Source organism: Mauremys reevesii, linkage group 1 (genome assembly GCF_016161935.1).
Source record: "Mauremys reevesii isolate NIE-2019 linkage group 1, ASM1616193v1, whole genome shotgun sequence".
NCBI lineage: Eukaryota > Metazoa > Chordata > Testudines > Geoemydidae > Mauremys > Mauremys reevesii.
The window spans coordinates 238,681,467-238,708,450 of NC_052623.1; the positions used below are offsets into that span (position 1 = coordinate 238,681,467).

At 45.0% G+C, this 26,984-nt stretch overlaps 1 protein-coding gene across 8 annotated transcripts in view; it reads left to right on the forward strand.

The window, feature by feature from the left end:
- The window catches only part of A4GALT (alpha 1,4-galactosyltransferase (P blood group)), a 90,810-nt gene extending 64,368 nt beyond the window's left edge, over positions 1-26,442 (forward strand). For 5 of the 8 annotated variants that reach the window (XM_039489028.1, XM_039489039.1, XM_039489010.1 and 2 more), the window contains exon 2: positions 18,805-20,277. In XM_039489028.1, coding sequence (XP_039344962.1) covers positions 18,854-19,927 — 1,074 coding nt within the window. In that variant the 5' untranslated portion in view covers positions 18,805-18,853 and the 3' untranslated portion in view covers positions 19,928-20,277. Of the gene's footprint in view, positions 1-15,439; positions 15,631-18,804; positions 20,278-22,688 lie in introns of those variants that run through there. The other 3 variants (XR_005584757.1, XM_039489000.1, XM_039488991.1) reach the window with 3 other exon arrangements.
- The last annotated feature ends 542 nt before the right edge of the window (positions 26,443-26,984 follow it).

The window sequence follows — 26,984 nt, forward strand, 5'->3', positions numbered from 1 at the left end:
TGGGTATATATTATGATACAGTCTTTAATTATATGATTCATAGATTCCAAGGCCAGAAAGAACCATTGTCATCATCTAGTCTGACCACATGTATAACACAGGCTACAGAACTCCCCCAAAATAATTCCTAGAACAGATCTTTTAGAAAAAGCATCAGTTTTGATTAAATAATTATCACTGGGAAGAATCTTCCATGATCCTTGTTAACAGTGAGAAAAATTACCTATTGGAACAAGTTAACAATGTAGACCTTATTTTAACTTCCAGCCATTGGATGATGTTAAACCTTTCTCTGTTAGACTGAAGAGCCCATTATCAAATATTTATTCCCGATGTAGGTACTTCAACTTCTCTTTGTTAAGCTAAATAGATTGAACTCGTTGAGTCTATTATATCCACAACACAGAGCTTTGCCATTGAGCTAAAGGAGCAACTGATAGCAATAGTAAGTTGTCATCGTATATATGGACCAGCACTAGAGCGGGGTGAGACAAGTACTTTGCAGGTGGGCTTCACAAATATTTGCAGACATGAGAGGGGTTGTGATACTCAGTACCCTGGGGTTCCATTCCAGGCTCTGGAGAGGGAATGTAGACAGTGAAAGAATCTCTTGTGTTTGGACTAGCAAACAATCAATGCTGTCAGTGGCTGGGCAGCACACTCCGCTTGTACTTCATAGAATCTTTCACACTAGGAACAGAAGCCTGGCTTGAGCAGGAGGGGGAGTGCAGTCTACTGGGCACAATGTTCCCTGCCCCACACTTAACTCGTGCCCTGTTGCCTCCAGCCTGTCCCTGTCCTGCCTCTTATCCCCTTTTGGCTCCTTATACCAGACCCACTGACCTCACCTAGTCAGCCCAGGTCTCCACTGCACAGAGTCCCCTTTCCCAGCCGGTTCTAGTCTCCTTCCCTAGGACCCCCATCCGAGATTCACTCTTCCATCGCAAGCTCCTCATCCCAGTCTCATCTCCTCCTCCCCACACAGACCTCTTAGTCCAGTCTCCTTGCCCAGCTAGTCTTCCCCACTGGCTCTTTGTCTGATCTCGGTCCCTTCCTGGTTCCCAGTCTGTCTCCTTGCCCAGCCAGGAGCATAGGAGAGTCTCCTGCTCTTAGTTCCTGTGTTCGATACCACAGTTACCAACTCCAGCCAGAATAAAAATAATTCACCAAATTGAGTCATGCAGACAGCTGCTTTTTAGAGCATTATAAGCAGAGAGGTTTACAAATCATATACAGTTATCCCAGTTTTAGTTTAACTGAGGGCCTCTTAAGGAAATCGGACCGTGAAAAGATTTTCTTGTCCCTGGACTAGCTCGCAATCAGTGCTATCAGTGGCCATGCAGCACTTGCACTTCCAGATCATACTTGACTTAGTCTTTCACGCTGAGAACAGAAATCAGGCTAGATCAAGGTATGTATCAGAACATAAAAGTGGCCATAAGGGTTCAGACCAATGGTCCTGCGAGCCCAGTATCCTGTCTTCCAGCAGTGGCTGGCTTCAGAGGGAATGAACAGAATTAGTGATTGATCCATCCTCTGTCATCCATTCACAGCTTCTGGCAGTCAGAGATTTAGGGGCAGCCAGAGCATTGGGTTGTATCCCTGACCATCTTGGCTAATAGTCATTGATTGGACATATCCTCCATGAACTTATCTAATTCTTGTTTGAACCCAGTTATACTCTTAGCCATCACAATATCCCCTCACAATGAGTTCCACAGGTTGACTGCATTGTGTGAAGAAGTACTTCCTTATGTTTGTTTTTAAACTGATGCCTATTAATTTCATTGGGTTACCCCTGGGTCTTATATTATGTGACGGGGTAAATAACACTTCCTTATTTGCTGTTTCCACTCTATACATGATTATATAGACCTCTATCATATTTTCCCTTAGTCATCTCTTCTCTAAGATGAACCTTCCCAGTCTTTTTAATCTCTCCTCATATGGAAGCTGTTCCATACCCCTAATCGTTTTTGTTGACCTTCTTTGTACTTTTTCCAATTCAAATATATATTTTTTTGAGATGGAGTGACCAGAACTGCACGCAGTATTCAAGGTGTGGGTGTATCATGGACTTATAGTTGCACTATATTTTTCTGTCTTATCTATCCCTTTCCTAATGGTTCCTAACATTGTTAGCTTTTTTGACTGCCGCTGCACATTGAGTAGATGTTTTCAGAGAGAGCTATCCATGAAGACTCCAAGATCTCTCTTGACTGGTAACGGCTAATTTAGACCCTATTATTTTGTCTGTATAGTTGGGATTGTTTTCCAATGTGCATTACGTTGTATGATGATGTAAGCCTCAGCTCAGCCAAATAACAGATGAGCAGTAAATTGTCGAACCAGAGCTCTTTTCCCCGCTTCCAACAAAGCAGAGTGAACTATCAGTCCAACTCTTGTGAGGGCTACAGAGCAGAGATATTGGCAGTAATTATTTCCTTGTGTGCTACAGATTAAAAACAGCAGTGAAGGCATTGTTTGTTAGCTGGGATGCATGGAAATCTAGCAACCTAACAAATATTTACAAGGGTGGCAAGAAATGGACTGTAGATTGCTCTGGCAGGAGTTGGTGTGTAATGATCTGTTGCTGTACTATAACCATAGAAACCAGTTAGCAACAGCAAAAGACCAGGGGAGTGGGAAGCCTGGGACATTATTTTCCCAAAGGTTTTATGTGCATTTGAGATACATACAAACAGAAACCTATCCCCAGGTACCTTTTAAAGACATTGAGAGCAGCTGCTAAGCCTTGTAACCAGGCCACTCGAGGTAGACATGCAGCATCATATCCTGCCCTAAATGGGGGATTGAGTTAGGATACCAACTGGGGGAGATGGGGGAGAGTGATGAGAAGCCAGAGAGAAAGGGAGAGTTTTTCTCACAGCTGTGAGAGAGAAGTAGATAGTCCGCAAAAGGTTCATATAAGAATCCAAACATATTGCTTATCAGGAACAACTGAACTGTTTTGGTTTGCTCGTCACTAGCATAGCTATAATTCCTCTCAGGCCTGGTCTACACTACGTGTTTATACCGAATTTAGCAGCGTTAAACTGATTTAATCCTGCACCCGTCCACACAACGAAGCCCTTTACATCGATATAAAGGGCTCTTAAAACCGATTTCTGTACTCCTCCCCGACGAGGGGAGTAGCACTGAAATCGGTATTGCCATGTCAGATTAGGGTTAGTGTGGCCGCAATTCAACGGGATACCGCCCGGAGGCCAATACCACAATGCACCATTGTGACCGCTCTGGAAAGCCATCTGAACTCAGATGCACTGGCCAGGTAGACAGGAAAAGCCCCGCAAACTTTTGAATTTCATTTCCTGTTTGGCCAGCGTGGAGAGCTCACCAGCACAGGTGACCACGCAGAGCTCATCAGCACAGGTAACAATGCAGTCTCCTGAGAATCGAAAAAGAGCTTCAGCATGGACTGCACGGGAGGTACTGGACGTGATCGCTGTATGGGGAGAGAATTCCATGCTAACAGAACTCCGTTCCAAAAGACAAAATGAAAAAACAATTGAAAAAATTTCCAAGGCCATGATGCAGAGAGGCCACACCAGGGACTCAGTACAGTGCCATGTGAAAGTTAAGGAGCTCAGACAAGCCTACCAGAAAACCAAAGAAGCAAACGGAAGGTCCAGGGCAGGGCCAAAACCATGCCACTTCTACACTGAGATGCGTGCAATTCTAGGGGGGTCCGCCACCACTACCCCACCCCTCTCCGTGGATTCCGAGGTAGGGGTGATAATCTCAGCCATGCCTGAGGATTCTGCGGACGGGGAAGATGAGGAAGAGGAGGATGAGCTTGCAGAGGAGGACGAGCTTGCAGAGAGCACACAGCACTCCGTTCTCCCCAACAGCCAGGAGCTTTTTCTCACGCTGATGGAATTACCCTCCCAGCCCTCCCAAGCCACTATCCCAGACAATGAAGCCATGGAAGGGACCTCTGGTGAGTGTACCTTTTGTAAATATAAAACATGGTTTAAAAGCAAGCATTTTTTTTAATGATTAATTTGCCCTGAGGACTTGGGATGCATTTGTGGCCAGTACAGTTACTGAAAAAGTCTGTTAACATGTCTGGGGATGGAGCGGAAATCCTCCAGGGACATCTCCATGAAGCTCTCCTGGAGGTACTCCAAAAGCCTTTGCAGAAAGTTTCTGGGCAGGGCAGCCTTATTCTGTCCTCCATGGTAGGACACTTGACCACGCCAGGCATGTAGCAAGTAATCTGGTATCATTGCATGACAAAGCCTAGCTGCGTATGGTCCCGGTGATTGCTGGCATTCAAGCAACATCCGTTCTTTATCTCGCTGTGTTATCCTCAGGAGAGTGATATCGTTCATGGTAACCTGGTTGAAATTCAGGAATTTAATTAAGGGGACAGAGATGGTTGGGCTGTTTGCCTGTGGCTTAAAAGAAATCCTTCCCTGCATTTAGCCAAGCAGTGGGGAGGGGAGCGGAGGGGAATTGGCGCTGAGCTTTTTTGCGTTTGGCTAGCTGGGATCTTCCCTGCTATCAGCCACGCAGTGGGGGGAGGGGTAAAGCAATCATCCCAGAGAATTGAATGGGGGCAGTTCTGGTGCTGCACATTAACAGGAAAGAAGCAGCACTCAACGGGCTTTGCTTGCTATTTGGGAAAGGAGGGTGCTGGATATATGAAGGCTGCAGAAGCCGAAAGACAATGGCTTACAATGGCCGCATGCAAGCCGAATTCTGATGCCCGGACCTGCGTCTGTGATCTATAACACCAAAGCCGCAGGCACTCAATATTAAGATGCAAAATGCGACCTTGTAGTGAGATCACATGTGCTATGTAAGGTGAATAGTGTTGTTCACCGTGAAAGAGTATAACCGTTGTTCTGTAAAATGTATCTTTTAAAATACTTCTCTCCCTTTTTTCCCTCCCTCCTGCAGCTGCAAATTTTTCAAGTCTCCCTCCTCCATCCCAAAGGCTATCTCAGATAAGGCAGCGGGAAAAAAAGACGCGAGACGAAAGGTTCTCAGAAATCATGGAAGTGACCCGCAATGAAAGAGCTCATCTGAATGAGTGGAAGGACGTGGTATCAAAGTACAGGAAAGATGCCAGTGACCATGAGGAGAGGAGGGACGAACGTGAGGAGAGGAGGGACGAACGTGAGGAGAGGAGGGACGCTTGAGATGAGAGGTGGCGGCAGGAAGATCTGAGGTGTCGGGATGCAACTCTGGGGCTGCTGTGTGATCAAATGGACATGCTCTGGCATCTGGTGGAGCTTCAGGAATGGCAGCAGGATCACAGAGTGCTGCAGCAGCCCCTGTATAACTGCCCTCCCTGCTCACCATGTTCCTTAGCCTCCTCACCCACCAGACGACTAAGAACGCGTGGGGGGAGGCTCTGTGCACCCGCCCATTCCACTCCAGTGGACAGCCCAATCAAAAGGCTGTCATTATTTCGAAATTTTTTTAGTGGCCTTTTCCTTCCCTCCTATCCTCCTCCCAAACCCCACCCGGGCTACCTTGTCAGTTCTCACTCTCTTTTTATAATTGATTAATAAAGAATACATGATTTTTAAACAAGAGTGATTTTATTTTCTTAGGAAGCAAGCGGTAATCGAAGGGGGAGGGTGGGTGGCTTACAGGGAATGAGTCATTTAAGGGGGAGGGGGGGTTTCATCAAGGAGAAACAAACACAACAGTCACACCGTACCCTGGCCCGTGATGAAACTGGTTTTCAAAGCTTCTCTGATGCGCACCGCTTCCTGATGTGCTCTTCTAATCGCCCTGGTGTCTGGCTGCACATAATTAGCGGCCAGGTGATTTGCCTCAGCCTCCCACCCCGCCATAAAGGTCTCCCCCTTACTCTCTCAGAGATTGTGGAGCACACAGCAAGCAGCAATAACAAAGGGGACACTGGTTTGGCTGAGGTCTGAGTGAGTCAGTAATGTGCGCTAGCGCGCCTTTAAACGGCCAAATGCACATTCTACCACCATTCTGCACTTGCTCAGCCTGTAGTTGAACAACTCCTGACTACTGTCCAGGCTGCCTGTGTATGGCTTCATGAGCCATGGCATCAAGGGGTAGGCTGGGTCCCCCAGGATAACTACAAGCATTTCAACATCCCCAACTGTTAATTTCTGGTCTGGGAAGTAATTCCCTTGCTGCAGCCATTTAAACAGAGTAGTGTTCCTGAAGACGCAAGCATCATGAATCCTTCCCGGCCATCCCACATGGATGTTGGTGAAACATCCCTTGTGATCCACCAGTGCTTGCAGCACCATGGAAAAGTACCCCTTTCAGTTTATGTACTGGGTGCCCTGGTGCTCCGGTGCCAAGATAGGGATATGGGTTCCATCTATCACCCCACCACAGTTAGGGAATCCCATTGCAGCAAAGCCATCCACTATGACCTGCACATTTCCCAGAGTCACAACCTTTCGTAGCAGCAGCTTAATGATTGTTTTGGCTACTTGCATCACAGCAGCCCCCACAGTAGATTTGTCCACTCCAAATTGATTCCCGACTGACCGGTAGCTGTCTGGCGTTGCAAGCTTCCAGAGGGCTATTGCCACTCGCTTCTCCACTGTGAGGGCTGCTCTCATCTTTGTATTCTGGTGCTTCAGGGCAGGGGAAAGCAAGTCACAAAGTTCCATGAAAGTGCCGTTACACATGCGAAAGTTTCGCAGCCACTGGGAATCGTCCCACACCCGCAACATTATGCGGTCCCACCAGTCTGTGCTTGTTTCCCAGGCCCAAAATCGGCGTTCAATGGCTAGAACCTGCCCCATTACCAGCATGATCTCCAAAGCACAGGGGCCCACGGTTTGAGAGAATTGTGTCCATGTCCTCATCGCTCTCGTCGCCGCGCTGCCGTAGCCGCCGCCTCCTCGCCTGGCTTTGCAGGTCTCTGTTCAGCATTGACTGCACGAGAATGCGCGAGGTGTTTACAACGTCCATGATTGCTGTCTTGAGCTCAGCAGGGTCCATGCTTGCCGTGCTATGGCGTCTGCACAGTTCGCCCAGGGGAAAAGGCGCAAAACGGTTGTCTGCTACTTGCACGGAGGGAGGGGTGAGGCTGTACCCAGAACCACCCGCGACAATGTTTTTTGCCCCATCAGGAACTGGGATCTCAACCCAGAATTCCAATGGGCAGGGGAGACTGCGGGAACTATGGGATAGCTACCCACAGTGCAACGCTCCAGAAATTGACACTAGCCTCGGTACATGGACGCACACCACCAAATTAATGTGCTTAGTGTGGCCGCGTGCACTCGACTTTATACAATCTGTTTTAAAAAACTGGTTTCTGTAAAATCTGAATAATCCCATAGTGTAGACATACCCACAAACTCACACTGCAATTGAGGATCTGGCTTGCAGTTCTCTGCCCTGTTTTCAATATATCTTAGTGGTTTTCTTTTAAAAGACCAGAAAAGTAAGAGGCTGCTATGTTGAGCAAAGGCAGGAAGGGAGATGCTTTTTCTCACCCTTCCAAAATGTTATGGAGAGGTGGTCTTTCCAGAATAGAAATTTTGCTGTTCTCTCTCAAATCATCAGGAGATTAAGGCCTTGTTTATACTACAGTTATGTCGACACTCCAAAAAGTGCTATAATAAAAATTGGTATTGCATGTTCACACTCGCTCCCTCTGTTGGCAGAGCACATCCGCAGTTGGGGCACTGTCATCAACAGTGTGAGCAATGCACTGTGGGTACCTTCTGCCACTAGGCCTTGTGGGAAGGCGGAGCAGATTGCAGCGCATTTTGGTACTGGGATCAATGTCTCAGCATTCCATGGGCTTCCGGCTTTTTCACTACATTTTTTAATGATCCTTGTTTGCTGTGCACCCCAGCGTCTTTGTGAGAAGGGATGGATCCCGCATTGCTCTGCTATGCTCTGATAACTGTTATGAAGACTTTATGTTCCCTTTTCTCTGCATTAGAGAAGTGCAGTACCTCCCGGAACATGTTTTCTTGCTCTGTGTTGGGCACTTCCTGACGCTCAGCCAGGGTGCATGGGGTTTTCCTCAAGGCCACATCTGCCGAAGCATGATTGTTAAATTCGTGCACAGCATTGAAACATTTCAGTAAAATACACCTCTGGTAACATGACAATCACTTTCTAACTGACTCTTGGCAAGTACACATCTCGGTGAACACCCAAAGCATAGTGAGTGTTGGCTGGGGGGGAGGGGCAATACATGGGGAAGAGAGCACTCAACAAAGTTGTGCTGCAGCCAACTATGGGAAAAATTTGAAAATTCTCTCACACTTTTCCACAGGCCGGGGTCATTGTAGCAGATACCTCACTCCTGAGGGTAAGCAGGGAAGCAAGGGCACATCTACTACACACTCGTGGCTTCTGCCCTGGTCCCTGTGCTGCTTGCCTGCGTGCTGCTTTGGTCCCTGCACAAGTGATTGCTGAATGACATGGGAAAGTTTCCTACAATAGGGGAAGAAACAAAGCAACTCTGCCAAGGAACCCTCAGCAGAGGATTGCAGAGTACCTCCAGGAAACTTTCCTAGAGATCTCTCTGGAGGATTCCTGTGAGAACTTGTTGTGCATCAACCCCCTGTTCTGCTGTACTGATTAGCTGCACAGGGGAATGTCCAGCACACAGAAACACAGCCAGCCTTATACATTTTCTATATCCTGAACCCACCTCCGCACTACACAAACCACAGCCACTTACCAGGCGTCTCCTCTCCTGCTTCTTGTTCGCAGGAGAGCAACTGCTGAGACTGGCTAGACACTCCTGGAATGGTGAACAGTTCCTGGCTGCCTTCTCCATTGGGTGACCCCCGCTAGGAGCTCCACATTTTTGTCTAACTCCACCTCTTCATTAATGACTTCATCCTCCAGGTTAGGTCCTCTTTCCACCGCCTCCAGGCTTGCCAAAGTATCCACAGGGCTCTTGGTGATGGAGGTGGGATTGCCACTGAGGATAGAACCGGCAGGTCTTAGGTGCAGCACCAGAGCGACTATTTGCCTCCCTTGCTTTATGGTGCACCTGCCTCAGCTTCTTTATCTCCATTTTGCACTGCAGCATGTCCTGATCATAGCCCTTTTCTCACAAACCTTGAGAAATCTGCCCATAGGTATAAAAATTCCTACGACTCTAATATAGCTGGGACTGCACAGCCTCCTCTGTCCTCTCCCCATATACTGAGCAGATGCAGCAGCTCCGCAGTGGCCCAAGCGGGAGAGCATTTGCTGCGATAAGCTGACATGGTCACCTGGGAAGATACAATGAGACCTCTCCACACCGAGCCAACAGGAAATGGAATTTCAAAAATTCCTGGGGCTTCTAAGGGGGAGGGGCAGATGGTTGTTACCTAGCTGTGGGGCAGTGGAGTTCAAACTGCTGACCAGAGCGGTCAGGATGGACATTGTGGGACACCTCCTGGAGGCCAATTAAAGCGAAAAAAATCAAGCGTGGTGTCTACGCTGGCATTTTGTCAACAAACATTTTCCACAAAAAGCCTTATGTCTCTCGTCGGGATGGTTTTATTTTGTCGCTGAAACAGGGCATGTTTGCCGCCAAAAGTCGTATCCCATTGTGTACACCTTTACTGCCTTTTTGATGACAAAACTCTGTAGTGTAGAATGTGAATTTGGGTGTGTGTGTGTGTGTGAGGGGTAATGGATCAGAATCAACCTCTGTGCCATATTGCTAATTATCACTTAAATTGTAAATGCTTTGAGGAAGGGATTGTCCTCTCATCACATGTTCTTTGCTAGATTTTGGGTCACTGAGTCTTGGCATTTTTTCCAGTGCCATTTTGATACAGACACTGAGAACCTGTGGGGCTGGCTCCTCCATCTAGCAGAAGGAGAAAAATCTCCTGGCCCTGTGTGGAACTGAAATGACCCTTTCTCCCTCCCTCCCTTCCCCCCCCACCCCCACAATAGGTTTAATCTATGGAGTCCTGCCTGACACTCCTCACACAATGGTGGCTCCTGCAGCTCCTGTGCTGTGGGGCTGGCTCTCCACTCTAGGCGTTGCAGCCTCCGGGGTTGCAGTTGCAGTGTCGCTCAGGTTTGGCTGGGTCAAATTTGTGTGAGTGGAGTTGTGACCTGGCTCATGGAGTTGCAGTGCCGCTCACTCACACTTGTCCTACCCAGACTCCCATCATCATGACAGCCAGGCTAAACCTGAGTGGTGCTGGGACCCCCACCCCAAAGGTTGCAGTTCCTGGAGCAGGGAGGCGACCCCAGCCAGCCCCATGGGACAGGAGCCACAAGGAGCTGCCACGTGACCCTTCAAAACATTTTGGCAACCCAATTTTGGGTCCTGACACACTGATTGAGAAACCCTGCTGTAGGCTATAGTCTGTAAACCTGCCTTTATTTGTCAAACACTCTGGTCCTGCCATTCAGAAAATCATGCTGATAAATTCCCATAGATATTTTTTTTAAATGTGTTTGCAGTTCTCTTCAATTGTACATAAGGTACATGATTAGCTTTTGCTTGTCATTATTACTGATGCTGTTATAAGCAGAACAACTGTATGCATCAGATATTACCTGTCATCATGATGATGATGATGATTTCTTGTGAACATTTCATAATGCACCAGTGAATAACATAAGCTAATGCAGTATGAAATACAAAAGTTGTTGTTCACGGGACTATTTGTGTGGTGCAGGGGAAGAGAAGATTGCAGGTAATAGAGCTTGTGATCAAAATGTAAAAGATGCCAGGAGACACATGCAAGCACCATCATTTTAGACTAGCGGGTAACCATTTCAAATGTACAAAATGGGATGAAAGTGGAGGGGCTACTGTAACCTTTAGAGACTTGTATCAACCTAACTACATCCCCTTTATTGTTTAGGTGACTATGGTAACTTTTTCACTTTCTGCCTTTGATTGTTTAATGTAGTTTTGCTGGACACTGTCAGTGTGCTTGTACTCTGAATAATGACCTTGTAAAAACCACATTTGTGGAATACCATGTTTGTTGTCTTTCACTATCTTCTGCCTGCAATACAGCAAAATAGAGGACAGACTCCCATTGACTTCAAAGTGCTATGGATCAGGCCCCAAAGGAAAAAAAGAGCAGTAATATGTTTAGTTTTTCAAATTTGTAATGGCATTTTCCCCCCTGCTTTCAGTGCTAGAGATAAATGTAGAATGTACAGATTTGCCAAAATCCAATAATAGCCAGTTTGGTAATTCGGAATATCTCCATGTATCATGACACTTAATTTAATCGTGTGTTAGATCTGGTGATACATTCTAAAGTAGAGGAATCTGAGAAATAGGAATGCCATTTTCTTGTTAAATCTTTTTCCATTATTGAAATTTTGCTTCTTATGAATGTGACTAATACCAGCCAATGGGCCAGCATTTGGAGATCTGCTCATACAAGTGTGACATGTTTACAGATATCTGCATGCCACAAGGATAATGCAACTTACCTGTGATGCTGCCCTTGCTTTTTGGAAAACCTCCAATGGTAGACTTGGTTGTAGTCAGGGTTTCTATATTTCTACGCATATTGCTACCCAGACTTCATATGGTGTTTTAAAACTTGATTCTTTTGTACATTGTTAGTCATACACGGCACCAAATATACACCATCACCTTTAACCTAGAAACCACAGCAGTGGTACATCTAATTAATCTTACACAGAAACAGCCATAACATTGGAATCTGTGATCTTAACTTTGTTAATATTAAACTAAAAGTACTTTAAAATTTGCTCAGTGTCTCACTAAACAGGCAAAGACATGGGTGCTGCCTCAGAGAGATCAGTTGAAATTCTAAATGACACCACTAAGACTGATAAACAGAGAAAAGCGAGGGAGAGGATAGGATGAGACGGACAAGAAGATCATATACTTTCTTGTAGTAAGGCAAGTGTATAGCTTGATGGGTTCATTAATTTTTAAAAAAGTGTGCAAGCGTTTGTGTGTTTTATGGAGGGACTGGTCATTTTCAGTTTAGCAGTAGCTTTAAACCTTTAATTTATAAAAATCTCAATAAAATGGTATAGAACAAAACTTTGAGCACTATTTGAATTTTTCATGGCTATTTGATGCAGAAACGATGGCAACTGTTCCAAAATGACCCCCTTGGTTGCAGTCCTGCACTGGGTTGTCTCACCTGTTTTTGGACATGCTTTGTGTTTATTAAAAAAAAAAAAAAAACCCAAAACTCTCTGGGATCTGCACTTTGCTGGACATGTTGTTGAGGAACTGGAAGTGAAAGTCTTATTAAAGTTTATTATTGACAGCACTGTATGCGATGTGAAAATGGCAAGGAAGGCAAGGACTTTTTCCCTTATCTACTTATTTATATGCTTTTCAGGTTTTGGGTTAGCCTAGTGTGTCCTTATCCAACCTTAATTGTCATTTAAACTATGCATGTGTGCATGGATTTTGTTGTTGTTGGTTTTTTTAGCGTTCATTTGCATTTTTTTGGATTCATTTGCAAGGCCTGGTCTACACTGGGAGGGGGGGAGGGGTGTCAATGTAAGATACGCAACTTCAGCTATGGGAATACTGTAGCTGAAGTCGACGTCTCTTATTCCGACTTACCTCCCGTCCTCACGGTGCAGGATCGACAGCCACAGCTCCCCTGTCGACTCCGCTACTGCCGCTCGCTCTGGTGGAGTTCCGGAGTCAACGGGAAGTGCGTTAGGGGATTGAGATATCACATCTAGATGAGACATGATATATCGATCCCCGATAAATCGATCGCTACCCACCATTACGGCGGGTAGTCTGGACGTACCCCAAGACAGCATAAGTACATTTTTTAGAAAGGATTTGATTGAGGTCAGATGACTTAACCTTAAACAGATTTGGGGAATATGTTCCATAGAATCATAGAAGAGTAGAGTTGGAAGAGACCTCAGGAGGTCATCTAGTCCAACCCCCCTACTCAAAGCAGGACCCACCCCAACTAAATCATCCCAGGTAGGACTTTGTCAAGCCAGGCCTTAAAAACCTCTAAGGATGGAGATTCCACCACCTCCCTAGGTAACCCATTCCAGTGCTTCACCACCCTCCTAGTGAAATAGTTTTTCCTAATATCCAACCCCACTGCAGCTTGAGACCATTGCTCCTTGTTCAGTCATCTGCCACCACTGAGAACAGCCTAGCTCCCCTCTCTTTGGAACCCCCCTTCAGGTAGTCAAAGGCTGCGATCAAATCCCCCCTCACTCTTCTGCAGACTAAATAAGCCCAGTCCCCTCAGCCTCTCCTCATAAGTCATGGGCCCCAGGCCCCTAACCATTTTTGTTGCCTTCCGCTGGACTCTCTCCAGCTTGTCCACATCCTTTCTGTTGTGGGGGGACCAAAACTGGACACAATACTCCAGATGTGACCTCACCAGTGCCGAATAGAGGAGAATAATCACTTCCCTCGATCTGTTGGCAATGCTCCTACTAATGCAGCCCAATATGCCATTAGCCTTCTTGGCAGCAAGGGCAGACTGACTCATGTCCAGCTTCTCATCCACATAATCCCTAGGTCCTTTTCTGCTTAGCCAGTCGGTCCTGTAGCAGTGTATGGGATTCTTCTGTCCTAAGTGCAGGACTCTGCACTTGTCCTTGTTGAACCTTATCAGATTTCTTTTGGCCCAATCCTCCAATTTGTCTAGGTCACTCTGGATCCTATCCCTACCCTCCAGCGCATCTACCTCTCTCCCCAGCTTAGTGTCATCCGCGAACTTGCTGAGGGTGCAATCCATCCCATCATCCAGATCATTAATGAAAATGTTGAACAAAACTGGCCCCAGAACCAACCCCTGGGGCACTCCATTTGATACCGGCTGCCAACTAGACATCGAGCCATTGATCACCTGTTGAGCCCAACAATCTAGCCAGCTTTCTATCCACTTTATAGTCCGTTCATCCAATCCATACTTTTTAACTTGCTGGCAAGAATACTGTGGGAGACCATATCAAAAGCTTTCCTAAAGTCAAGGTATATCACATCCCCTGCTTTCCCCATATCCACAGAGCCAGTTATCTCATCATAGAAGGCAATCAGGTTTGTCAGGCATAACTTGCCCTTGGTGAATCCATGTTGACTGTTCCTGATCATCTTCCTCTCCTCCAAGTGCTTCAAAATGGATTACTTGAGGATTTACTCCATGATTTTTCAGGGGACTGAGGTGAGGCTGACCAATCTGTAGTTCCCCAGATTCTCCTCCTTCCCTTTTTTAAAGATGGGCACTAGATTTCCCCTTTTTCCAATCATCCATGACCTCCCCCAATCGCCACGAGTTTTCACGCCACGAGATAATGGTCAATAGCTCTGCAATCACATCAGCCAATCAGAACAGTTGTTGGGTAGAGAGAGATTTCTTTAAAAACAAAAACAACCCCCTCCCACCCCATGCAGTTAATTTCCATCACAGGGACCAAACCAGGCAGGAGTTTGTTGCCAGGGCAGTAGTGGGATCTCTGTCATCCTCCCCCACCCCAAAAAAACCTCTCTGAACTTACTCATCAATGGGTGCTCCCCAACAGTGTAAACCTCCTTGCCATCTGGAGCACAAGGCCTGTGAGAGCTGTCTTTTTCCAACCATGTTGCCTGGAGAAGAAGAAAAGGGAACCTCTGGGTGTGGAACCTTTTTGTGGTGTCTGAAAAAGGCTTCCCCTTTTCCTGGCAGGATCCAGGCAGTAGAAGCAGGACAGTGGACAAAGCACCTTTGGAACACCCTGGACAGCAGCGGTGACGTCACACTCCACTGATCCTAGTTTTGACATAATATACGTTTTTCTCTGTTAATTGTCTGTGCACAAACTTCACTAGCTTTGCAAATATCCATTCTCCTTTGCAAGAACTGGATTTGATTTTGCAAGCAACCTTTCTCTGATCTGATTTTGTCCCTAATGATTCCTTTTGTTAACTGTTCAGATTCATAGGGTTTGGCTATACAAAGTAGGTCAGAATTATAATGGTCAACGGTCTCCCCTAGCAGTTAGTTTATTGTAAAGGAAATGTATCCTCCACAAGTGACATTTTTGCTGGGTTCACAGTAGTCTTGTCACATTTTAATGAGTTTTATCTAGCAGATTGCACTTCACGTCATGCTCACACTGGAATGTGTGGTCAATTTCCAGCACTTGTAGGCCTGATACCTAATACTGTGGAAAATATGACCCTTGCTATGGCTGAGTGACAATTTTTCAGCAAATAATAAATTCACCCCCACCACACACCAAAAAAAATGGTTTTTGGTTGCTCCAAAATGTGTTGGTGAATTTAGGTCACATTTGGCAAATAGCTTCAGCCAAATAAAAAAATATGAGGGGTGGGAAGTTTAAAAAAAAAATCAAAACTGTTTATTTTGACATTTTCAAAACAAACCTTTTTGACATTTTTGTCTGGAAAGAAATCGTTCTGTTCCCCAAATGTCAGTTCTAATCAAATTTCACTTGGAAAATGTCATTTTGCTCAACCCAAATGAAATCTTTTTTGTTTTTATTTCAGCCAGGGGAAAAAACTAAGCTGCAGTTGATTCAAAACCAACTTTTTTTTCCCTGTCTTTTGGCTTTGTAGTCACTCAGCTCTAACAACTTGCCTATTTCTCAACAATATCAAATGCTTCTGGGAAAAATGGGGAAACACTAAGGCCTGATTGTCCAGTTCTGATTGGTTCCTTTCTAGACTGAAGAATTTGGGTGAGTTAATTTTGTTCATTTCTGCCATGGTTTACTCATTTCACTTTATAGTACAGATGTGAGCATAGGATCTCTGAGAGCTGTCTTTGGGCTTGTCTGCATTACCCACTGGATTGATGGGCCGCAATAAATCGACCCCCACGGAATCAATTGTGTCTAGTCTGGATGCGATAAATCGACCGCTGAGTGCTCTCCCGTCAACTCCCATATTCCACCAGGGTGAGAGACGGAGTAAACGGGAGAGCGTCAGCAGTCAGTTTTACTGCAGTGAAGACACCGTAACTTAGATCGATTTTTTCCCCTCCCACCCCACCACCCACCCCCACTGTAGACCAGGCCTTAATCACCAGCCTGTAAAGTCACTTTTTCTGGCCCAGTGGATATGTAATTATTTGTACAAAGTGGAATAGATCCAACAGGAGACACTGAAAATGGCCTGCTGATTAGGGCGGGTCCCTGCTCCGAATCAGGCTGAGGTGGAAGCTGACTGTGGGTCTTTTCCATCCCAGGTGAGTGTCCTAACCACTGGGCTGTTGGCCACTTTGAGGCCTGGGTGGTGTCTTTCACTCTCTTTAAAGATCTCAAAAATTTCTGGAAAATAAAATAGTTGTTTTCTAGCCAGCCCTAGTAATGAGGAGTCGCATCAAGTGTTACTGACTAAAATGATTTATTCAGAATGGAAAGTTTTTAAAAGAGAACCGAAGCCAACTGTTACCAATGATGCATTTTTATTTTTATTTTTTTTTGGCAAGAAGGCAGCGCTGAAAACACATTGCTTCTCACAGTACTTTCAGTTCCTGTTAGCTGCTGTTCTCTTTGCTCAGATACCATAGCGATCTGTCTCCACCACCCTGCCCCCCAAATCTAGCTTCTTCAGCAACACTTCACCACTCCCCTGGCTGGTGAGCTGTTGCAAAGAATGTTTCTGCTATTCAGCAGCTTCAATTACCATTAATGTATCCGAAAGATGACATGTTTCAGATAAGTGTGTTTAATTCTGAGGCAAAGGTGCACTGCTTTGTTGGTATTTATTAGATGCTGCCAGATGCAATGGGTAGAGCTGGGTGCTTCGAATTCCTGAAGACCCCGACCGGTTGGGTGCAGGAGTCTGGTAGAAGGAAAACATACTGGACACTGGATGAATAGTTTTCTCTTCCCTAAGTGACCAGGGCAGGGGCTGCCCCCAGAGCAGTCAGGAAGGTGCTAGAAGCAAGTAAGTCAGGCAGCCTCCATAAGACACCTGGAAACAGTTAAGAACTAATTAGAAGCAATCAAGGGAAACAGGCTAATCAGATCACCTGAAACCCATTTAGAACCTGCTGGGACTAGTTTAAAAGGAAGCCCCTTCAGAAAGGCCAGCTGGTAGGAGCTGGGAGTAAGAAGGTGTGTTGTGGGAAGACTGGGAGAAAGAAGGCGTGCAGTGAAAGAGCTGGGAGGACAAGCACAGGGTTGCCCAGAGGATTCGGGGGGCCATTCTATTAAAAAAAAGTTGCAATACTATAGAATACTATATTCTCATGGGGGCCCCTGTGGGGCCCGGGGACCTAGGGCAAATTGCCCCACTTGCTCCCCCCCCCCCCCCCAGACAAGCATGGTCAGGTACCAAGGAGGGTGCTAGGAGGGGCTGTTTGGGGAAGTAGCCCAGGGAAGGGCTATAGCTCCGGTAATATAGGAAAACTACCCATTGCCAGTGCCATTAGGGTCCCTGGGCTGGAACCCGGCGAAGAGGGCAGGCCCGGGTTCCCTCCAACCTCTAAAAAAATGCTCCCTGAGAAGGAAGACAGGGACTAAAGAGGGCTCTTACACCAAACCCATTGACTGGCTGATTATGAAGGTGAATCAGTCAGCTAGGAGGGGAGAGAGGCTACATTGAGGGTCACAGCAAACCTCTGAGGCAAGCCCTAACCACCTAGAAGAGCAGGACCCCCCATGGCAAAGCCAGAGCTTTGCCACACTATGTAAATCAGAAGAGGGTAAAATAAACTGCCTAGTAGAATAGTCTGGGCAGATCAAATAACTTCACTTGCTGAATGGCAGGAAATCCTGTCCAGTGAACTCGGAGGAATGACTCGGCCCCAGGCCAGAACGTGATGGGGCTAGTAACAGCGGGACAACAGTAATGTACCCTGGTCCAACTGCAGACTGTGATGGTAGACAGGCTTCCCCCACACTTGTGGACGTACTCCAGAGGGAGGTATAGGCCCTGATAGGGTGCAGGGAAAGGGAAAAGGGCACTGGTTGTTTCCCCTTCCATCCCGGAGGATGGTCTTGGTAAAAGCGAGGGTACGGGAGCATAGGCCTGTGTTGTGAAGGGGGAGGTGACATTCTGATTTAGATATTTTCATTGTAAAGGTCTAAAGGGGCGCTGGAACAATTTGTATAGTGGGGGCTATTGAGAGCCATAGACCCAACCTCTAAGCCCTGCAGCAGCACCCCCAGCATCCCTAGTTCCAGCACCTATGTTTGTGGGACTTTGTAACAATAAAACAGCACAGTGGGGCGTCACAAGGGAATGAGAATGCAGAATACGATCAGCGAAGATCATTGCATGTTTTGCCAGACTAGCAGTTGGGATTTCGTGAGAGGAACATGTTACTGTCCTGGCTGGCTTCACTCGAGCAATCAGAGTCAGGAAATGACTGTCCTTGTCCTTACTAAGTAATCAACATCCTGCCCTAACAATTGCAGCTTCTCCACACCCGGCCTTTTCCCAGGGCTCTAGGATTGCTTGGATGGCAGCCCTACAGAGACAGTCCCTCCCAATTCCCAGCTCTCTAGAATCATTACTACATTAGTCTGATCAAGAATATGGCCTGAAGTGAAAGAAAAAGCTAGTTTGGGGCCAAATTCTGCTCCACACAACCCCACTGAAATCCATATAGTTGCATGGGTGTAAACAGAGGGCAGAATTTGGCGGCATGGTGTTAAAGGGAGCATGGACTGTCGCCTGGTTACATGTTTCATAAAGCGCCTAGCACAATAGGGCTGCAGTTTCTGATTGAGGCCCCTGGATGCTGCTACAATACAAATAAATAACAATGGTGATTAATAAAATAAGCCAGTGTATCGTGAAAGTCAAAAATATATAATTGCATAAGGTTACAAAATATGGATTAATGTTCACTGTTTCTATTGTCTTTTGTGTTTAATAATTTCCTTTTATTTTTTTTCCAGATCACCCTATTTTTTATTGGAAAAACAAGGCCCTGGGGTAGAGGCAAAAATGTACAAAACGCCCATCTGCGTGCTACAGCTAAGCAGGGTGGTGATGAACCACAAGCTCTGGGCTGTGTTTATCATCACCTTCAAGTTCATGTCCTTTGTCTCCATAATGTTTTACTGGAAAATCACCGAGGACGCCAAAGGCAAGCGTCTGCTCTATGGCTTGCCTCTGGAAGTCAAATGTCCTCGATCTGTGCCTTCTCCCCCCCCAGCTGTATCTGGCAGGCCACCTCCACCGCCTGGGGATATATTTTTTGTGGAGACCTCAGAAAAAACCAACCCAAGTTTTCTCTTTATGTGCTCTGTCGAATCAGCAGCCAGGGCTCACCCTGAGACCAAAGTCGTCATCCTTATGAAGGGCTTGGCAAACAGAAATTTCACTCTTCCAAAACACTGGGGCTTCTCCCTGCTGAGCTGCTTCCCCAATGTGGAAATCCGGCCACTGGACTTGAATGACCTTTTCTCTGGTACCCCTCTAGCTGACTGGTATTTGGTGGCCCAGCACAGATGGGAGCCTTATTTCTTACCCATACTTTCTGATGCCTGTAGAATTGCTATCATGTGGAAATTTGGGGGTATCTACTTAGACACAGACTTCATAGTCCTTAAGAACTTAAAGAACCTCACCAATGCTCTTGGAACCCAGTCCAAATATGTATTGAATGGGGCTTTTCTCTCTTTTGAAGCCAAACACAAGTTCATAGAGCTTTGCATGCAGGACTATGTGGATAATTACAATGGCTGGATCTGGGGGCACCAGGGCCCACAGCTTTTAACCCGTGTTTTCAAAAAATGGTGCTCTATCAGGAGTCTCCGGAGCAGTAAAAGCTGTAAAGGAGTCAGTACTCTTCCCAGAGAAGCCTTTTATCCCATCCGCTGGCAGGACTGGAAGAAGTACTTTGAAGTGGTCAGCTCTTCAGAGCTTCACAGACTCTTCAAGAACACCTACGCGGTGCATATTTGGAATAAAAAGAGTCAAGGGACAAGATTTGAGATCACCTCAAAAGCTTTGCTGGCTCAGCTGCATTCCCATTACTGCCCTTCAACATATGGGATAATGAAGAAGTATTTTTGAAAGGAATTGATTGACCCACCTGTCACCTAACTGAACAAAGGAAGTAGCCAAAACTGTTCAGCCTTCCAAGCAAAAATGTACATTTGAAAGCGCTTATATCTCTGTGAATCATCAATCACCAGGCGGTGTGATGTAGTGAAATTCAAAGATAAATGTAGGGCAGGCTGAATGTAGGTTGAACACAGGAGTTAACTAAAGACTGAGCAGTGCTTATCTCGCTTTCCTTCCTTTCCTTACACTCGGGTCCCTTTACACTACTCTGGCTGTGTAAAGGGACCTTACGATCAGGGGCAGCTCCAGGCACCAGCACGCCAAGCACGTGCCTGGGGCGGCAAGCTGCGGGGGGCGCTCTGCTGGTCGCCATGAGGGCAGCAGGCAGGTTGCCTTTGGCGGCATGCCTGCAAAGGGTCCGCTGGTCCCGCGGCTTTGGCGGACCTCCCGCAGGCGTGCCGCCGAATCCGCAGGACTGGGGACCTCCCGCAGGCAAGCCGCCGAAGGCAGCCTGCCTGCTGTGCTTGGGGCAGCAAAATATCTAGAGCTGCCCCTGCTTAAGATGGAAGTAAATGTTACAACACTCTGGCAGCATAAAGACGTTTTAAAGTGAGAGTAAACAGTCTTTATTCTGCCAACAGGGCATAAAGAGGCCTTGGTATAAATGAAAAGCTGGACCCAGGTCATTGGTTGATTCTTGTGAACTCCCAAATATCTTCAAAGAAATAAAGTGAGGGAAGTAGAGGGAAGATGAATTGAGGAAGATGTTAAAAAGAGGATCAGAAAAGGCAGCCAGGGAAGGGAATAAGGAAGACGAGAGAAGACAGAAAGGTCAGATTTTATTTTTAAACTTCTTTTTTCTTACTGCAGAAACCAGTGGCTGAATGGAACTTCCACATGTTCCAGTTTTTATTTTACAAAGCTTTAACAGGACACTGCTGTGTGTACAAGGAGCCATGTGCTATATAGTCCTTGCTCAGTTCTTAATGGGGCAAATTCCCATTGTCTCCAGAGTGAGGTTTGACTGTGTAAGGAATTCAGGGTTTGTCCAAAGGTGTTTTTTTTTTTTTAATTAAAACTTCTAAGCAGCCATTGGACAAACTTTTTATTTTAAATGAGGGTCAGAATTAATATGCTATGAAGATGCAAGTGATGGGTGTGTCCAAATTATGTCTTGTCCTTCTTCTGATTGGAGAGCTGTAAAATGTCACTTCCTTTTGTTGGAATGATCTGTGGATTTATGTGCGTACACCCACTGCAGCTCTCCCCACCCATCTCCATCACAGTAGTATCTGAGCAACTATTAATCATTTTATTCTCACAACACCATGGAGAGGCAGGGAAGTACCACTCTCCTATTTTACAGATGGAGAACCGAGAGACAGAGAGATTAAGGATGGGAGTTAGTTGCCTAAATACCTCTGAGGATCTGGGCCTAAGTTCCTTGCCCAAGATCACATAGGAAATGCATGGCAGAACTGGGAGTTGAACCTAGGTTTTTCTGAACCTCACTTTAGCACCAGAACGGAAAGATCCTGCTTCTTACGCTTTCAAATCTTCTGTGGCATTCTGCTGCTATTTCTGGCACAGAAAGTAGCCTGGAAGTGCAGGGGTCTTCTTTGAGCCCTGAATAAATGCTACTGAAAGCATCAGTGGCTCTCAGACTCTTCCAAACTGATGTGGGGGGGAGACAGTTTGTTGTGGAAAAAGTTGTGTCTTTGCAGACTCCCAGCACTGGGATGAGCCCAAGGAGAGACCATAAAAGCTTTGGGACTTTTGACAGGAAATTCCAGTTTCCATAAACTCAGTGTAAAATAAATGATGATTTCTATATTTCCTTTCTTACACAACAGATTGTAGCTGTGTGCTGTTACTAATGGGATCGTGTAAGCATCACAACATTAGTGAACTACAGTACTTGCTCTGTGTGAAGGCAGAGATGAGCTGCCAACAGACCTGTCAGGGGGAGTGTAGCAGTGATGAAGGGCAATGAAGGGGATGGCTTTTTGCAACATTGAAGGGACTTGTTGCTGAAAGGGTCAGGTAGAATAAAGTGGTGATATATTTTGGAAAGGAGGGGGAAGCATTGGGTGGGAGAGAAATTTTACTGCTCCATCTCCCAGCTTTCGAGCCTTCATTTGAAGCTTCTGCTGCTGCCAACACAGGGCACCTCTCCTGTCTTTAATTCACCACCCACCCACCTGTCTGTCTCTGATCTTGAGACCTGACACTGCAAGAGACTGAACATCGCCTGTGAAGTGAAGGGGAGCTGAAAAAACTTAGAATCTCACAGGAGGCACTCAGCACCTTGCAGGAATGGGCTTTTACTGGTTAAGTTGGATTCAACTGTAGCCTCCACAATGGGAAAAAATGTGCTGCCTTTCTCTGTCTTGACCACCACTTCTTCCTGCTCTTTGATTCAGCTGGGCGTCTATAGCATGATTTGGAGCACAACTGAACTGACAAAGAAGCATTAGTGGCTATAAGGGAGGCAGGCTGCCAGTTAACACATCAGTCTCAGTGCACATGCACTCTAAAACAAGATTTATAGTAAGAGGGGTCACCCAGGGCCACAGACGTGCTGAGATGGGGTTGTCATGGGCGAGTGGAGCATCATCCGTCTCCTATGCTGTATTCTGTAATGGAAGCCATAGTACTATAAAATATTGTAAACACCTTGTCTGAGCCTTAAACAGTTGGTTTTCTTATGAATAAAGATGGGCTTGGGCTATTAACTTCAGATCTAAAAATAAGCTTTTCTGATGTTCAGGGACAGTGGCTGATCCAGCGCTCCATTTCATGAACATGACTAATGCTGAATCTTAATGGGATGGTATCATCTGGCACTTCTGGAAAACTGCTCTAAGTCGTGATCCGACCAACACTGCTGACTGCTCTGGCTCTGTCTGACCTTCAAGTCTGCAGCTGCTTCGGGGCTTTTTCGGCTTCCCAGCTCAACCACAAGCAAGCACAGATTTGCTCAGCTGAGCCAAAGATATGTATAAAACAAAAGACAGCCTGAAGCATAGCAGGCCAAAATCTTTCTTTCTTCCTTTCTTTCTTTACTTGCAACCACCCCAATGACAAATAGCAGAGCAACAGGACCCTAACCTACTATGGAACTCATCCCCCTCACTTCACAAGGCTATGAATAATCAGGTGTGGTTTATTTTTCTCTCTCAACCTTAGGTCACGTTCTTAGCTTTACTCTCCTTTTCCTGTGTCTTAAAGTCATTTTGATCTTGTTGGTTTCCCCTCAGTCCTCAACCCTGAAAACTTCAGAATACACACACTTTTTTTTTTTTGAAAAAAGTGTGTACTTACCAAAACCCAACAATGTCTAAGAGCATAGGAACTGTGTTCTTACACAGCCCATGAGGCTGCTGTATGATGGTATCCTGTCTCCCAGCCACTGGAGCCAATGTTGGCTATTTCAGAGGAAGGCAAACTGCGTACCCATTGTAACTTTGCAACACTATATGCTGGGGATCTTCCTGAGCCCTACCTCATGAACATTTTATATCTGAGACATTAGCGGTGATAGCCCTTGTATTTTTTTTTCCAGCTTGTGTCAGTGCAGCTGCTATTCCTGTCCATATAAATGGATAGAAATGCAAGAAATTGCCAGGTTGGAACAGATCCCTGGTCTGGGTAGTATGGTATCCTATTCCTGGTATTTCTCTTTTACATGGCCTCAGTCCAGCTGAGCAATGAAATGTTAGCTGAGCCAGGGACAGCTTAATGGTCAAGGCATAGACTTCTTTTGGTCAGGCTGCATCACAAAGTGTGCACTTTATTTGGTCACACTCGTTGCCTCTGAATTTCATGTAAAATATAGCACTGCTTATGTGAAAAAGTGCCTTTTCATAGAATGGCCTATTTCTCTGCAACTCACAACCTGCATAAAGAGCTTTGCACTAATCCCATGTTCTCTCCACTGCTGTAAATAGAATAGAGGTCAGTTGTTAAATTGGGAGGGAGTCCCTCTGTCCTAGTAGAACATGGGAAATTGCGTCAGTTGTGTCCTGGCAGATTAGCTTGCAGTATGTTAGGAAAATTCTAAATTTAGGATTTGAGTGGAACATTGTTGATTCATGGCAGCTTAATATCAGGCTAAAGGAAGAGGCCAATCTAGTCTGCAGTGAAATGCATAATAAAGTCCTTTGCACATTAAGGATCACGTGCCTTGAATATCTCCATTCTGACTGCTGCCTTAGTGGTACTAATCATACAGATAAAAGGGGTGCCCAGTGGAATTCAAATGTTTCATTTGCCTGGTGTTTCCTTTTCCATTTTGAGGAAAATGAATACAGTATCCCTCTCTCATCCATGCATGAGGAAACAGACTTGAGCCAGTAGTGGTTGTATTGGAGCCATTTGCCCCTATTGTCCCGCCTCAAGGGTTAAATAGATCTGGTTTAGAAAAAACAATTGGATAGAACACTCTTCTGTCATAATGCAGTTTTGACTAAATCAAAACTTTTTGCAGGAACATACAGATTTTTGATTACATTTTGCAGTGGGTAAAAGTCAAAACAATGTGTTCAGAGTAAGTTTGATTTTTGTTGTTGTTTTTGGCTTTTGGTATTATATTAAAATACATATATGTAACATTTTAATATGGTATAAAAGTCACAACAAAATGAATTGAAATGACACTTTTAAAATGAAATGGTTTTACATTGATGAAACATTTCAAAGCTATTGAAATTAAATGTTTAGATGGTCCCAAGTTGATTTTTTTCCCCCTTCTTGATTTTTGGTTCACAGGAATCTACAAAATTTTGGCTTTTCGGTTTGGTTTGGAGCAATTTTTTTGGTCAGACTCTCCTGCAGAATGAAAATTGTGGCTCCCAACCAGCTCTAATAAGCTGTAATGTTGTCTGAAGCACCAGCCAAATGCAGTTCAATGTGGAAGAATCATCATTGAGAAGGGAAAGGGAAAATTTGGTTGTGGTTTTAAAAAAAAGTTCAAAATAAGCTGGAAACGATCCACTGTGACCTTTTGTTAGTCAGATAAGCAAGCATCTATGTCTTTCCCTGAAGACTGTCAAAATTTAACTGGTGCTCCTGTTACTTAGCTTGCACTGAAATATGGAAACCGGTGGGAACTTTCTTTAAGCTGTAGCCAGGATTTGCACTGATAATCGAAGGTAGAGATGAACAGTTCACTGTGATCTTTTCTCACCTTTTTCAGGGTACAGTCTTTACAAGGCAACCTGGGTCAGGATTTTCACTTCTAGGCAAAGGAAGCTCCTGAAATATTGCAGCCCCCTCTGGGGTGAAAAAAGCTTTAAAATTTTTTTTTGTTTTGTTTTTGGCGTGGATAGAGACCACAGGCACCATTTTTATTGCCAGAGGTCCTAAGTAGAAATCCTGGCATATTTTTTAAATCAAGAATTAGTGCTGCTGTTGTCTGGATTTATGCCATTTGATGCCTTTTCAGAGATTCATCCTCTTCTTAAAAGAGATAAACCAAAGCAGCCTTTGGCCTTTTCCTATTGTTCAATGTTTATGGGGGGAAAATAAATGTAATTTTTACCTTTTTATTTCATGTTTCTACAAAAAAAGTTTCATTTTGTTTTTCAAGTGATTGTTGGAAACTTTATTATAAACTGCATGTTATTGTCTAGACAAGAAATTTTCATCTTATCACTAGAAACAACTTGATTACATTTAGCAGTGTTGAAATAGCATTAGACTAGCTGAGTTTAAGCAATTTTTAAGATATAAATTATGGCATGCAGGCTGGATGCGTAGGCAGTTGGTAATGTCAGTGCAAAATATTCAGCTCCTGTTCTCTATCCAGCGTTATGATGACCATACAAAATGACTATTTATTTGGTAACCTATGTAAAATAAGCTTGGTGATCTTGGTCCAGAAAATGGACAGATCCACACCATAAGAAATTGTATTGCAATTTACACTACTCTTATCAGTGAGGTCAATAATCAGGGCCCTAAATTAGCACTGACCACCCTCTTAGTCTTAATAGTGGAAAGTTTGCACTTCCATTGCCCTACCTATATTTGTGGACCTGATCCAAGGCCTGTTGAAGTCAAGGGGAGTCTTTCCAGTGACTTCAATGTTTTTTGAGCAAGGCAATGGATGAATAAAGGACCTTGTGCACCAGTACTGTCATTTTGATCCCCAAACTGGCTTATTTGCAAAATGAAATATGTAGCTCCCGGGTTTGTCTTGTATCCTGTTGAGGTTCAGATAGGCAGTGAAATTGGCAGGTTTATAAACACCCAACCCCAGCGCCAATATACAAATACTTGATAACAAGTTTTCAATTATTAAATACTAGCTCAGCTTTATTTCTCTAGCTTTGCAATGGTAGCTTGTGTGTTCTGTTGTTCCCGAAAGTGTATCTGATGATAAAATCATTTCCAGTATGTTCAAATCATGTTGTTAATAGCAAAGTGACTGAAGTTTTACTGTGACCACACTGAATCATGAATGAAGGGAACAGATTTCACTTTTAATGTGCAAATATTAAACATGTTGTTTAAATACTAAATAGTAACGTTCTTCTTTTAATTGTATGCCGTGATGGTGTAGCTGTGTGTCCCAGATATTAGAGAGACAAGAGGGGTGAGGTAATGTCTTTTATTGGACCAACTTCTGTAGAGGAGAGAATGACAAGCTTTCAGGTGACACAGAGCTCTTCCCAGACCTGAGGAAGAGCTCTGTGTTGCTTGAAAGCTTGCCTCTTTCACCAACAGAAGTTGGTCCAGTAAAAAATATTACCTCACCTCCTTGTCTCTTCTTCTAAGGATGGGAAGCAATGGATCACCTCTGACTGTTGCTTGATTGAGGTCTTTGTGGTTCTGACATTAGAGATAGTGACCTTTTTAACAAGGTGAAACTGCTGCCCACGGAGGACTGAGAAAATCCAGGTGAGGAAATATAATGGGGAAACTATCCATATCGCAAATTCTGTTTACCTTTATGATGGAGCTGTATCCCTTGTCAAATTAACCCCATGTAAGCTTTAAAGGAAGACAAGACCATTGCGGAGAAGCTAAATGAACTCTACACATCTGTCCTTACTGAAGAAAA